Here is a 15,426-nt window from a genome sequence, read left to right as displayed (position 1 = left end):
CCGCGCCTGGCCTACTCATTTTGTTTTTTAAAAGCAATTGTTAAATGAAGGAAACTTGTTCCTTTCATCTTCTGCCTCCAACTCTTCTCCTTACCCCTTCTCTAGAGCCCAGACTTTTGCCCTTCTTATGCCACTGACTGCTCCTGTCAAGGTTACTGAATGGCCACCACATTGCAAAGTGCAGAAGTTAATTTTCAGTATTCATATTACTTGACCTATCAGGATCATGATACAATTGATCACTTCCTCCTCCTAAAAACACTTTTCTTGACTTGGCTTCCAGGACACCTCATTCTCCTTGTTTTCCTCTTATTTCACTGGCCCTCCCTTCCCAGTACCTTTAGCTGGTTCCTTCTCAACTCCCTGGCTTTTTTTTTTTTTTTTTTGAGACGGGATTTCAGCTCATTGTAACCTCCGCCTCCTGGGTTCTAGTGATTCTCCTGCCTCTGCCTCCTGAGTAGCTGGGATTACAGGCACTCGCCACCACGCTGGCTAATTTTTTTTTTTTTTTTTTTTTGTATTTTTAGTAGAGACAGGGTTTCACCATGTTGGCCAGGATGGTCTGAAACTCCTGACCTCAGGTGATCCACCCGCCTCAGCCTCCCAAAGTGCTGGGATTACAGGCGTGAGCCACTGGGCCCCGCATCTCTCTGGCTTTTTAACACTGGCATGGCTCAGTTCCTGCACTAAGCACTTCTCTTCTTTGCAGTCTGCACTAATTCCCCTGGTGATCTCATCCAGTCATGACCTTAAATACTATTTATATGCTGAAGAGTCCCAAATTTACAGCTGTAGCCCGAACAACTCTGAACAAGTTGAACTTGTATATCCAACTGACTACCCAACGTTTCTACTTAGATGTCTAATATGCCAAAAAATGTCCAAATCTGAACTTTAAATCTCCCCATATATCCCTTGCCCTTTTAAAAAAACAAAACCCTGTTCTCCAGGAAATCTTTCCAATTTACATAAATGACAAATCTGTCCTCCCAGCTACTTAGGCTTAAAAGCATTAGAGTTGGCTTTGTCTTTTTCTCTTGCCACAAACAAGTGGTCTGCTAAATCCTATCAATTCTACTTTCAACATATATCTAGAATCTGACCACTTCTCACACTTGGACTGGACTACTCGGCTAGTACCATCATCATTTCTCCCTTGGATTACTGCAAAAGTCCACAAGTTTTCTCTGCTTCTGTGCTCACCTCCCGGTCTATTTTCAACAAAGGAGCTTGTGTGAGTCTAAAGTCAGATTATGTTACTCCACTCAAAACCCTCCAGTGGTTTCCCATCTTGCTCAAGAGGAAAAGCAAAAATTCTTACAATGGTCTACAAAGTCCTAAAGAATCTTGTCCCATTACATTGCTGACCTAATCTACTACTACACACCAAGCCCACTTATTCCAGTTAATCCATACTTGATGTTTCTTGAACATATCAAGCTTGCTCCCACATCAGTTTCTTAGAACTTGGGCCCTATGCCCAAATACCTCCTTAAAGCTATTGCTCAAATGTCATCTTCTAAGTTAGGCCTTTCCTAACCATTTTACTAAAATAACAACCCTCCCTATCCCCACACTGCCTATTCACATCTTCCCTTTTTTTTTTTCTTCTTCACCATACCTATCGCTTCTGACACACTTTGTATTTCATTCATGTAATTCTTTTTATTTTTTTGAGAGATGGGGACTCGCTTGTGTCCACCTCAGTTGGAGTGCAGTGGCATGATCTCGGCTCATTGCAACCTCTGCCTCCTGGGCTCAAGCAGGAACCACCATGCCCAGCTAATTTTTGCATTGTTTGTAGAGACAGGGTTTTGTCATGTTGCCGAAGCTGTTCTTGAACTCCTGGGCTCAAGCAATAAGCCCACCTCAGCCTCCCAAAGTGTATTACAGGCATGACCCATTGCACCTAGCCTTGTTCATGTAATTCTTTATTCTTTCTCTTTTCCTTTCTCAAGTAGGATGGTAAACTTCACAAAAGCAGCGATTTTTGTTTATTTTGTTCAGTGTTATATCTCCAATGCCTAGAATGGTGCATAGTAGATGTTCAACAAATATTTGCTGAGTTGAATAAAATTCAGACAGCATAAAACATAAAATAAAAAAACATATTTAACAAAAGATATCATAAAGTGAAAAGAAATATTAATAGGACAAATGTGGAGAAGATATCTACAGCACATGTAAAAGACAAAGGACTTGTAAAGAAATCTTATGAATCAGTAAGAAAAGGATAAACAATTAAAAGAAGGTCAAAAGACAAGAATAGGCATTCAAGAAGAAAAACCAACAGGATCAATAAACGTAAGAAAAGATGCCCAATGGCCATGAGTGGCAGCTCATGCCTGTAATCCCAGCACTTTGGGAAGCTGAGGCAGGAGGATTGCTTGAGCCTAGGAGCTTGGGACCAGCCTGGGCAACATAGCAAGACTCTGTCTCTATTTAAAAAAAAAAGTTTTGGATTTTGGAGCATTTCAGATTTTGGATTAGGGATGGTCTACCTGTACTACAAGATATTAAAAAAGAAAGGTACTGTGAATTAGGCTAACTTAGGTCTAATTCTGACTCTCCTAGTTTTCTTACTTAACTTTAGGCTCTGTGGCTTTAGTTTCTTCATTTGTTTAGAAAGAATTCACACGCTTCCTGGTTTTAAAACTTATTACAGGCCAGGCGTAGTGGCTCATGCCTGTAATCCCAGCACTTTGGGAGGCCAAGTCAGGCAGATCACCCTGAGGTCAGGAGTTTGAGACCAGCCTGGCCAACATGGTGAAACCCTGTCTCTACTAAACATAAAAAAAAATTAGCTGGGCATGGTGGCAGACACCTGTAATCCCAGCTACTTGGGGGGCCTTGGCAGGAGAATTGTTGAATCTGGGAGGCAGAGGTTGCAGTGAGCTGAGATGGCACCACTGCACTCCAACCTGGGTGACAGAGCAAGACTCCATCTCAAAAAAATAAATAAATAAATAAAACTTATTACAAAGCTATAGTAATTAAATGTGTAGTACTGGCCTAACGACAGACATACAGAAAAATGAGATAAAAGTAAGAGGCGAGAATAAACCATTGAATTTATGGTCAGTTGATTTTCAGAAAGGACACCAAGACAATTCAATGGAAAAAAAAAACAGTCTTTTCAACAAACGTTGCTCAGACAATGGATATCCACAAGCAAAATAATAAAGTTGTACCCCAATCCCTTGCACTATAAACAAAACGAACTCAAAATGGGTCATAGGGCTGGGCATGGTGGCTCACGCATGTAATCCCAGCACTCTGGGAGGCTGAGGCAGGAGGATTACTTGAGTTTAGGAGTTTGAGACAAGCCCACATAACAAAGTGAGACCCTGTCTCCACGAAAAAAAAAAATCAAAAAATTAGCTGGGCATGGTTGTGGGCCCAGCTACTTGCAAGGTAAGGCAGGAAGACAGCATGAGCCCAGCAGGTTGAGGCTGCAGTGAGCCATGTTTGTGCCTCTGCACTCCAGCCTGAGCAACAGAGTGAGGCCCTCTCTCAAAAAAAAAGTATCAAAGACCTAAAGAAAGAGCTCAGATAGGATGATTTCTAGGGTATGTTTTCTAGCAATAAAATTTATGGTTATATGAAAAGAAAAAATGCATTCATTTAACTATTAATTCATTCTATAAACACTTATTGCTTATCTACGATGTGGCAGTCATTATGCTATATGCTGGCAGGACGTGTATTATAAAACTCTTGTCTTTAAGAACCTCCCAGTATAATGGGGAGACAGGAAAAGTTTAAAATGATGTAGTAATAGCAGAGAGGTAAATATAGTGATATGACTCCTATAGCTTCAACTGCTATCTATATGTAACAACTCTCCCCAAATTCCAGACTCATATATCCAACTGCTACTGAAATCTCCACTTTATTAGTGAGTTATATTTATCCTTTCCCCTTCTTCATCTTTTTTTTTTTTTTTTTTTTTTTTTTTTTTTTTTTTTTTTTTTGAGATGGAGCCTTGCTCCTATCACACCAGGCTGGAGTGCAGTGGCGCGATCCCAGATCACTGCAATCTCCACCTCCTGGGTTCAAGTGATTCTCCTTCCTCCGCCTCCCGAGTAGCTGGGATTACAGGCGTGTGCCACCAGGCCCGGCTAAAATTTTTGGATTTTCAGTAGCAATGGGGTTCTGCCATGTTGGTCAGGCTGGTCTTGAACTTCTGACCTCAGGTGATCCACCCGCCTCAGCCTCCCAAAGTGCTAAGATTATAGGCGTGAGGCACCACACCCGGCCTTCTTCACCCTTAAGATCTGAATATCAGTAAGGTTACATACATGACTGTGAAATAAGTCCATCTGAAACATAAAGATAAACCAGATATGTTTTAGAATTTTGAGATTTTGGAATGTTAACTGGGTACCTTATCTCAGTTTACAGGGGAACAACACCCTGTAATCAAATGCAGTAACATTTTAGAGCTAAACATCTACTAATTGGGATAAAGATCATAATAGCTTTGTGTCAGTTTAGGTCAGGTTTTGCCCATTCTCAATACCCTCCAATCAGTTAAAAAAAATCATTTCTAAGAGGCTTTTGGATTTTAGAATCCAAAGAGATGAGGAATTATCACTCAAGCTCTCTAGTCTTCCATTAAGATGTCGCAAATAAAATGTAATCAGGGCCAGGTGTGGTGGCTCATGCCTGTAATCCCAGCACTTTGAGAGGGCAAGGCAGGTGGATCGCTTGAGGCCGGGCTTCCAGTACAGCCAGGCCAACATGGCAGAAACCCTGTCTCTACTTAAAATATAAAAAAATTAGCTGGGTGTGGTGGCACATGCCTGTAATCCCAGTTACTCAGGAGGCTAAGGCACGAGAATCACTTGAGCCTGGGAGGTGGAGGTTGCAGTGAGCAGAGACTGTGCCACTGCACTACAGACTGGGTGACAGAGTGAGACACTGTCTCCAAAAAAAAAAAAAAAAAAAAAAAAAAAAAACCAATCACCCTGTAAAGACTCTCATCTTCACTCATCTGAGTTACTAACAAGGCTTCCTACTTCCAATTTATTCTCTATTCTGTCAGTGATTCTTCTAAAATGCAAATCTGATTGCGCCTACATTTTTCAATAACATTCTATTGCTTAAAAGGATGTAGCTCAAACTTTTTGCAAGATATACAAAACTACATCTATATATATATATATATATATATATGAATATGAGACTATTGCAGGAGCTGCTAATCTGTATTGTAGAAATAGGCAAATGACAGGTTTAACCAAAGGATTTAGTCTTCTCTCTTTAATTATTCAATTTTGTTTTTGTATCTTGTTCAAATTATCACTATTAAAGATTTTGGGAATTCTTTTTTAGGCAGAGCAGAGCAGGATGACGTGGAAGATAAAGAAATGTGATATCTGGATGGATGCTAGTCTTTGAATATCACTAGCTGGCTTGTAAGTGTAATAGAGTAAGTTCATCTTGCCATCTGGCTAATGTAAAATGGAAAGCTGAGGTACTTGCCAATAACAACTGCAGAACTGAATGAATTCAATAAGGTTTAGATCAGCAACACCTGATCATCAAACAGTTCCAGTTTCTAAATACAGGTCCACTGTCAGTCAAGTTGTGAGTTCTAGAATTACCTGATGAACTTCAAAAAACAGATCTGGGGCCAGGCATGGTGGCTCACGCCTGTAATCCCAGAACTTTGGGAGGCCGAGGCAGGTGGATCACCTGAAGTCAGGAGTTCAAGACCAGCCTGACCAACATGGTGAAACCCTGTCTCTCCTAAAAAATACAAAAAAAATTAGCCGGGCATGGTGGTGGACGCCTGTAATTCCAGCTACTTGGGAGCTGAGGCAGGAGAATTGCCTGAATCTGGGAGGCAGAGGTTGCAGTGAGCCGAGATCATGCCATTGCACTCCAGCCTGGGCGACAAAGCAAGACTCCGTCTCAAACAAACAAAAAACAGATGTGTAGGCCTCAGCCATAGAGATTTTCATTACGCAGATGTGGGGTGAGATCCAGGAATCTGCATTTCTAAAAAACTCTCCAGGATTTCTGATATACAGTTAGACTGCAGAGGTTGATACTGAAGAGTCCCCAAACTTATAGGTAATAATTTGTTGCTAAGGTAACAAGACAGTTATAGAATCATGAAATTTTAGCACCTGTAAGACCTTCTAGAGAATGACAAGTTGAAACTCCCCCTTTTTTTTTTGAGACAGGGTATCCTTCTGTCACCCAGGCTGAAGTGCAGTGGTACGATCTCACTGTGCCTGAAGCTCACTGCAGCCTTGACCTCCCAGGCTCAATCAATCCTCCCACCTCAGCCTTCCAAGTAGCTGCAATTACAGGTGTGCGCCACCACGCCCAGCTAATTTTTAGCCTTTTTGGTAGAGATGGGGTTTTGCCATGTTGCCAAGGCTGGTCTCGAATTCCTGAGCTCAGGCAATCTGCTCGCCTCGGCCTCCGAATGTTCTGGGATTACTGGCGTGAGCCACTATGCCTGATCAGAACTCCCTATTTTTTTCAGTCAGGAAAATTAGGAGTCCTGATTAGTTCAGTCACACTAATCATTGCTACATCTTTTGCCTTCTAACATTCCCATGACACATGCTACTTTCTGTTCCTTAGTTAACTTATATAGGTAATAGCTCTTTAAGCAGACATATTTTAATTTACCTAAAAGCATTAACTACTTTTTCTACTTTATTGCACCCTATAAAAGTGGACAGAGTTGGAACTCAGTGGATGCTTGCTGAAAGAAGGAAATGTGCATTCTTGTCTACAGGTGTTTTCACAGCTGCAGGGGCATCTTTATAACGCTTCCCCAGGTCTCAGTGATAAAGACCATGGCTTTTATATTACATCATTTGTCATAGAGGGAATGGTTGATACATGACATGTGAAAGCAGGATTACTTTATCAGGTAAAGGAATTACTAAAAGAACTATTAATACTTGGAGTCACTGAGTCAGGTTAAAGTTTCCAGGTAGTGGGAATCTATAAAAGAGAACTGAAAAGTTGCTTCAGGGACAAATGGAGGGAAAAAATAGTCAACCTTCTGTTTAGAATGTGAGCTAATATCACAGCTGTTACTCTGATGGTAATGCCTGCCTACTATTTATAAACTAAGTGTTAAGACAAAGTACGACATGACAAAATGTTCTAAACACAGTGCAAAATAAAATAACCTAAAGGTCCAAAATTTAGTTCAATAGGTGAAATTAAAAATTTTATCTTTCTAAAGTAGGAAGGATGTACAAAAAACACAAAAATAAAATAAAAATATATAAAGAATTTCTAAATGAGTAAACCAAGTACTAAACTAAGGCAAGACACTATGAAAAGGAAAAGAATTTCAAAGACTAAAACATAAAGAGTAAAAGTCTAGGAAGACTAGGGGGCTAACACAGAAAATGTTAAAAGCAAAAGAGACACACACAACACCTAAATAGGTATCAGCTAAGATAACGGCAAAAATTGAACAAAAACTAGAAAAACTGAGTAAAATTAGATTGAAAAGATAGTTTCTAAAATGAGAAGAATCTGCCCAAGTGTCCATCAATTAGAAGAATGGATAAACAAAATGTGGTTTATACATACAAAGGAATATTATTCAACTATAAAAGGAAATGAAGTTATGATACATGCATACAACACAGATGAACTTTGAAAGCCACTGAATTGCATACTTTAAAATGGATCAAGTGGAAAACTTTGTTATACATATATTTTACCCGAAGAAAGGAGGAAGCCAAAACAGACTAAAAGAAAAATCAGTAAGTGACAAAAACAGAAATTAAAATAAAAAAATATATTAAAATCATAAATATGTGAAACTATTGCAAGAATACCACCCCCAAATATCATTAAGGAACCTAAGGAGTAAAAGGTAGGAGAGGGATGTCAAAGCAGCAGCAGCACAAATAGATAATTTAATCTCAAGTAAGTAGGATGACCATATAATTTACCATTCTAACCAGGACACTTTCGAGAGGAAAGGGGACACTATTAATAATTACACAGGGACAACAGGTGTAGGCTGGAGCTGTCCCAGGCAAAAGTGGATATGTGGTCGCTCTCTATATAAGGGCAATCAGGTCCTCAAGGTTGAGTTCATGCCCACAGCTTGGGGTCTGGCAGAAGTACAATACTCTGATAGTGTCTTCCTGAATGACTCAAGTGGTCAAAAATGCCAAGAGTATTTTTCATTTTTTTACAGAGAAATAAAATACAATTCACGGCCTTTACTGAAGTTTACTGATTCGTGATTCATAAAACAATTAGCATATTATTAGATTTTATTAAGAGCTATAATTTAGTGTTCTAGGAATTTTAGAAGGCTGAATTATACTTTTTAATGCACTGGCAGGCATATTAAGGAAGTCCTGAGGTGAATCATCTTTTACAAACCTACATTTTTATATATTACATTAGAGCCCTATAAATATATGTGTACAAGTTTTTTTTTGTTTTTTTTTGAGACAGAGTCTCCCTGTCACCCAGGCTGGAGTGCTGTGGTGCGATCTCAGCTCACCACAACCTCTGCCTCCTGGGTTCAAGAGATTCTCCTGCCTCAGCCTCCCAAGTAGCTGGGATTACAGGTGGATGCCATGACGCCTAGCTGACTTTTGTATTTTTAGTAGAGACAGGGTTTTACCATGTTGGCCAGGCTGGTCTTGAACTCCTGACCTCAGGTGATCTGCCTGCCTCGATGTATATACTTTTTTATACTTACTTTTGACTAGAGACAATTGAGACTTGAAAATTAGAAAAATCAAGTTAGAATGACTGAGAAAATTAGTTGCTCTGATATTCTACCCATTCTTTATTTTTAAACTAAAATTAATCTTAATGACCTACAAATAGGTTAACTTAAACAGTCCATACCTTACATGAGAAGCTCCGACTTGGGATGTTTCTTGCTAACTCTGATATCTTGGGTTTATTCTGAAGACACTTGGTTAGGTGATATTTTTTCAATTTTATTCTATTGTAATAATGATCAGCGAAGTTATAGTGATTCAAATGCTGTTTCTGCATGCATTTTCCAAGGTGAGGAATACTATACTTCAAAGCTTGGAGAAATAATTTGGTCTTCTGCTGCATGATATCAAAGTCCCTGGTTTATGCTCCTTTTGGGGCTGCCAGTACACGAATGATTTTATAGGTATGATTACAGAGTAGTGGGTTCTCAGAGTATCTAAGATCAGCAGTTCTCATCCCTCCTTTTCAGGGCCATGCCCCGCTTAGGTTATGAATAACTTCGGACAGCTGATAACTTAGGCTAACTAAATCTAAAAACCTGCGTAAGTTAAAGTTTCATTCAAATCATAATTCTTGGCAGATGTGACTTAAATGTCTCATTTGTAAAGTTAATCCTCTCAGGTTCAAACTATGCAGCACTGATTCTGGCACGCATAGGGGCAAACTAAAACAAAAAACAAAACAAGAAACAAAATACAAATTTGCAAATAAGTACACAGACTTAATGCGGTATCTCAGGAACTCAGGGCTGTAAAAGGTAAAAAGCCCTTTGGTCTTACATAATTATGAACATATCTTTGGTATATATGTGGAAGATAAACTGGAAAAGCCTAATTATTTAATAAAGGTGGGGGAGGGAAGATTAATTATTGTTGAGTGTTAACTAAGTGCCAGGTGCTTTTATCTTCTTTGTCTAATTTAAATTTTACATGGACTTGATAAAATAGATATTACAATGCACATTTTACAGGTTGCCAAACTGTGGCTGTGGGAGGTTCTAAGCAACTGTTCCAGGTCACTTGGACAGTAAGCTGTATAGAAAAAAATCCAATTTGGTTTGGTTCCAAATATTGGACATACTCAACTTTGGATTTTTAATGTTAAAAAGGTATTTAGCGCTTTAATTAAAAACAACAAAAAACCCCTGCAAGATGCACAAATAAAATGTAAGGCCATCTCTGGTTTGTCAGGAGTTAGCTTTTATTAACCTTGATTGCCAGTAAGTAGTTAAGAGTCAGACAGACCTGGGTTGAGGTCTTAGCTCCTACACTTAACTGTGTCTCCGGGCCTCAGTTTCTTTATCTGCAAAAATGAAATGACACCATTTACCTTCTAGGGTTGTTGTTGTAAAGACAAAATGAGACAGTTTAATGTTAAGACCATACAGTGCCTGGCACATAGTGACCACTCAATAAATGGCAGTTGCTATTTTTACGACAGAAATAATCTAGGTATGTTGCACACCGCTGAACGTCATTATGGACGTCTTTCACAAAATGCCCCCTGGTATCAAAGGTAGAATGCTGCGTCAAATTTACCATAGATCAGATGCGTTACGACGCCCCCGCCCCCCTTAATCCCTTTCCATGTCGCAACAAAATAATGGGCGACTGGGGGTAGGGGAGCAACACTAGTTTACTAGTCGACACTAGTAAAAAAGGGGAAAAAAGACTCGAATAACAAGGGCCTGCAAAGGTCCTACATCACCACGTTCCCACAGCCTTTATCCATCCATCTTTCATCCTCAAGGAGAAGACGGTATGCAAGGCTAGGATGGGGGTGGGGTAGATAAATGGGTGTTCTCAGCAGAACCTATTCGTTTTCCCCGTGCAACTCTCCATCCCAGGGATGAGGCGATCTGAATACAACAGAGAGAGGGACCAGGTGACACGCACGCAGTGCCGGGACATTAGTCAAAAAGCGAGGACCTGGGGACTGAGGGGTGGGTGGCTGGGCGGGGGGAGAAAGGGGAGAAGGAAAGAGATCAGCACACCCTCCATACATACGCAAATTGAGAGAATCAGTCCGGCTATGGACACAAACCAGTGAAGGCAGGCCGGAGAACCTGAAGCTCTCAGAGAGGAGCAGGTGTCACCGCAGGCACGTCCAGCCGAAGTCTGCGTTCCGCAGTCCACAGAACGACAGCCTACCCAGAACCGCCTAGAGCTGGTTTGCAGCACGCCGATCTACGTAACCTCAATCTAGCACGAGCAACAGGCAGATTTCGCCATCTTTGTTGTGGTCAAGGATTCTTCTTGGGTTTCTGGGTTCTTTAGTCTCGAAATATATAAGACTTTTGGTCCTTTGCTAGTCTTTTGAGCTCGAGATGAAGCACATAAGGCTAAAACAATGAGGGACAGCGTTCCAGTAGCCCAGCCACAGCTCTCTCATCCTCTGGTCCGCCCTCACTCAAGATGACTACCAGCAAAATGGTGCAATGACGGGACAGCGCGGCCCTGGTTGCCAAGGAGATGCGAGTACCGGAAATGCGGAATTCGGGGAGAGCGCGCATGCCTGGTCCGGTGTCCGGGGCGGGGGGGTAGGGTGGGGGCTGGGCCATACAGGTCCTGACAGGGAAGAAGTTGGCAGGTCCTGGCAGGGGACGAGCTGCGGCGGCGGCACCTCCGGGTATGGAAGGCTCCACTGAGATGGAGTCGCTAGTCACGGACGCTGGGACCGGCGAGGCTATGCGAGCAGCGGGCGGGGGTCCGGCAGTTGGCTACACCACTCGGGGGCCCGTAGTCTCGGCGCCCCTGGGAGCCGCCCGGTGGAAGCTCCTGCGGCAGGTAAGGGAGAACCTGCTCGCCTCACCTTTGCCTCTGGTCACTCCTCTCTCACGTACCGGGGGAGCAACTGTTCGCAGCTCTTTCCTCTTGGCAGCTCTGGGAGACCCTTCTCAGTTTGCCGGGAGCCACCTGCGAAGCTCCCCCTCGCTTCACCTAAGCGTCCCATCCAAGAGGAGGAATCATGTGGGGTTGGGTGGGGAGCGGGACAGCCAAGGCTGAGCTCCTGGGAAACTCAGATGGAAGTAGAAGAACCCCTTCTAGACATTTTTGTGCGTCTGGGGGACTTTTCCCCTTCTCGCCAGTCTCTGGTGCGCCCGCCGCTCCCCACTGTTCTTTTCCTGCTTCTGTTTTGCCTCCTTCCCCAGGTTTCTTCTAGCTTAACTCCCAGCCTGGTTCGAGTTACCGATATTCGTCAGCACCCTCTGGCCCCGTCTTTTGCCCAGCGTGGTTGCCTGTGCCGGGACTGAGACACGGCACGCGTTCCCTCGGCATCTTCCGTACAGCGGAGCGTGCAAGGAGTAGGAAGAGCTGATCCCCTCTCTCACTGAGGTCTCAAAGTTAAATGATTATCTTGTAGTTTGTATTGATCAGCGAGATTCTCCGTGTCCAAGTTGGGCTAGTCAAAGTGTGTTTGTTTTTGAATGATGGTATCTTCTGGTACTTCAAAGTTTCTGCTGTTACTTACAACTTCACTGGTGCAAGCTTGACGGAAGTTCTGTTGTATGATCACTCAACATTCTTCGCTCACTTCTTGAAGTGAAGTCTGGTTATTGTTTTTACATACTAGTGTTATGCCTCTGCCCGAAGTTTTCTACCGAAAACTTTACTCAGGAGGACATTTTTCCATTTCTGACAGTTGTGTTTGGAAAAGAGTTTCCCAGCTATTGCCACTTTACTTGAGATTGTGCTTTTAGTATTTTGGGGGTCACTTTGTTTGCAGTTGCCTTGAGTCACCTTTTCATACAGGGGTCTTTTAGTGCTTTTAGAGTTATGAGTTAAGTAGATCATCAGAGTTAATTAAGATTTATTTGCTGATACATTGACAGTCTTTCCAGACCAGTAATGATCTGGTTTTGCTATTGTTACAAATGGTATTACAGGATAAGAAAATGCATGTCTTCACAGATCATCATAGGAAGTATCTATAATAAAGTAAATATCTAATTTTTTTAATAGTGACCACTGAAATGAGATCTTGCATGAGCTGGGGAGAGTGGACTCAACCCCCCTTCCCCCCTCCTTTTTTTTGCGATGGAGTTTCCTTCTTGTTGCCCAGGCTGGAGTGCAATGGCTGTGATCTCTGCTCACCACAACCTCTGCCTCCCGGGTTCAAATGATTTTCCTTCCTCAGTCTCCCCAGTAGCTGGGATTACAGGCATGCACCACCACGCCTGGCTAATTTTTTTTTTTTTTTTTTTTAAGTAGAGACGGGGTTTCTCCATGTTGGTCAAGCTGGTCTCGAACTCCCCACCTCAGATGATCCACCCACCTCGGCTTCCCAAAGTGCTGGGATTACAGACATGAGCCACCGTGCCCGGCACCCCCCCCCTTTTTTTTTTTTTGATACAGAGTCTTACTGTGTTGCCCAGACGTGAGTGCAATGGTGCAATCTCGGCCCACTGCAGCCTCCGCCTCCCTGGTTCAAGCAATTCTCCCGTACTCAGCCTTCTGAGTAGCTGGGATTACAGGTGCTCACCATTACGCCCAGCTAATTTTTGTGTTTTTAGTAGAGACGGAGTTTCGCCATGTTGGCCAGGCTGGTCTCGAACTCCTGACCTCAGGTGATTCACTTGCCTCACCTCCCAAAGTGCTGGGATTACAGGTATCAGCCACCGTGCCTGGCACACCCACCGCCCCCACTTCCTTTTTTTTTTTTTTTTTTAAATAAGATAGAGTCTTGCTTGTTGCCCAGGCAGGTAACTCCTGGGCTCAAGCAATCCTCCCACCTCAGCCTCCTGAGTAGTTGGGATTACAGGGGTATGCCATGATGCCTGGCTTTCAGTGATTCTCAGTATAGTAAAAACTACAGCACTTATGTTCATTCTAAATTGCGGTCTAAATGAAAACAGTGACAAGTTTCAGCCGTGGCTGTTACATGAACTCTCCACACGTTCTGACATCGAAACTTTTGATATGCATCTGCCTGCTTAGAGTCTTTTTATCTTCTCTACTTGGTGAATGATTGTTCATTCTTCACACTTCCATTTCAAACTACTCTTCTGTGAAGCCACCCCTAATGCCTGTGGGCTAAGTTAGACCCTCAGCCCACTCTACCAGTGAGCCCCTTATATTATTTTATGATCATGTGATCAGGGTCTCTCTTTCTTACTAGAATGGGCATTCTCCCTGGGAAAAGGTGATGTTTTATTAATTTACTTCCTCTGCACCTAGCACAGGGCCTGGTTAATTGGTTTTTAGTAGATGTTGTTAAGTGTCTGTGGAAAGCCTGAGAGTAAGGACAGTCTTTAAGTGGCACATAGCACCTAGTCCTTAGTGTATTTTATCAGTAAGCTATTACTAAGTAAGAACTGCAACATCACAGTGGCATACAACAGTTAGTATTTATTTTGTTGGTGCATCTGGGGGCCACCTGGGAGCTGACCGACGTAGGCTGTAGTCATCTGGGTATCTCTATGATGCACGTGTGGTCCATATGTCTCTAATCTTTGGACTAGTGGGCTAAAGTCCTCATGGTGATAGCAGAGGTATAAGAGCAAGCCCAACCACAGAAACACATTTTAAACCCCTGCTCACATCATGTGTTTATTTCCTATTGGCCAAAGTAAGATATTTGGCAAAGGCCAAATTCAAGGGGCAGGGAAATACAACTCCTTCCTTGGAGGTGACAAAGAGGAAGTGAATCTTTTTCTATTATAATTTAATTGATCACATATATTAAACATTTATAAGCTCTTAGTAAATGTATTTCAAATGAATGAACCATTCCTATTTTATATGCATCTAGTACTGGAAAACTGTAAGGAATCTAAGCAGTGCAAGAGATATGTGACTCCTTTTCTCTCTCGTGGGACATCTGACGAACATCTGCTCTGTCTACTTGTTTTTTCCTTTAAAATTCTGTCTTTCCATTGCCCTGTAGAGCTCCAATGCTGTCTCATGGCCTTTTACTTAATGTTAACTATTCAATATTTTCTGTGTTTTGTAATTAACAAAACACAGGTTTTGAGAGAAAACCTGGTTGACCTAGTGCATCATTTGGTTCCAGGTTACATGGTAAGTTGCCAACATTTGAGTCAAGCGAGTGCTTAAATTAGATGAGGTCTGGAAGTTTATGAATCAATATCAGTAGAGGTTATGGATGTTCTATTTTCCTCTTTGTTGAGTCATTACATGTTGACGAAGATGGCCACTGGCAACTCCAGGCTTTCATATCCATCCACCTAGTAATCCAGAAGAAATAACTCTTTTCCCCAACATCCAAATAATTTCCTCCAAAGGATTCTGATAGGCCAAGATTGGACCAATTGCTATGTCCAGAATGGGGCACTTTGGCTAACCTGGGTCATCAGCCCACCCTGTGGCAGGTAAGGTAACAACCTCACTAGAATTACATAGAGTGAGGGGGGGCAGTTCCTAAAAGGAGGCGATGTAGGGCAGACGAAAAAGTAGCAATGACTGTTACACACGTATTTACAAACCACCTATCGAATGAAAAATCTTGCCTAGAGGTGTGAATACTTGGCTGAAGAATCTGATTATGGAATATTTCACAGTTCAGTTTATATCAAAGCAGGATGCTTTTACCTGGATTGGCTAATGGAAAAAGTTGGTTAAGAGGTAAATTGTAATAACGATACATATTCCAAGTGAAGTTATTTTCTGAGTGTCAAATCTTTCTAGATATTTATAATTCTTCAAATGTTTATAGTTGGCTTCCAAC

At 42.0% G+C, this 15,426-nt stretch overlaps 2 protein-coding genes across 5 annotated transcripts in view; one reads left to right on the top strand and one right to left on the bottom strand.

Moving 5' to 3' along the window:
- Positions 1–10,936, bottom strand: part of PREPL (prolyl endopeptidase like) — a 40,209-nt gene extending 29,273 nt beyond the window's left edge. Inside the window, exons 1-2 of one of the 3 annotated variants that reach the window (XM_030800390.1) lie at positions 10,746–10,894; positions 8,863–9,403 (exon numbers count right to left, since the gene is read on the bottom strand). In XM_030800390.1, the coding sequence (XP_030656250.1) occupies positions 8,863–9,081 (219 nt within the window). In that variant the 5' untranslated portion in view covers positions 9,082–9,403; positions 10,746–10,894. Of the gene's footprint in view, positions 1–8,862; positions 9,404–10,745 lie in introns of all 3 variants that reach the window. The other 2 variants (XM_012501448.2, XM_030800391.1) reach the window with 2 other exon arrangements.
- Positions 10,937–11,291: 355 nt separating this feature from the next.
- The window catches only part of CAMKMT (calmodulin-lysine N-methyltransferase), a 445,018-nt gene continuing 440,883 nt past the window's right edge, over positions 11,292–15,426 (top strand). For both annotated transcript variants that reach the window (XM_030800134.1, XM_003262802.4), the window contains exon 1: positions 11,292–11,525. In XM_030800134.1, the coding sequence (XP_030655994.1) occupies positions 11,370–11,525 (156 nt within the window). In that variant the 5' untranslated portion in view covers positions 11,292–11,369. The remainder of the gene's footprint in view (positions 11,526–15,426) is intronic.

This window comes from Nomascus leucogenys, chromosome 19 (genome assembly GCF_006542625.1).
Source record: "Nomascus leucogenys isolate Asia chromosome 19, Asia_NLE_v1, whole genome shotgun sequence".
Lineage (NCBI taxonomy): Eukaryota > Metazoa > Chordata > Mammalia > Primates > Hylobatidae > Nomascus > Nomascus leucogenys.
Note: the sequence above shows the minus strand (reverse complement) of the source record. Positions and strands in the feature narration are given on the sequence as shown.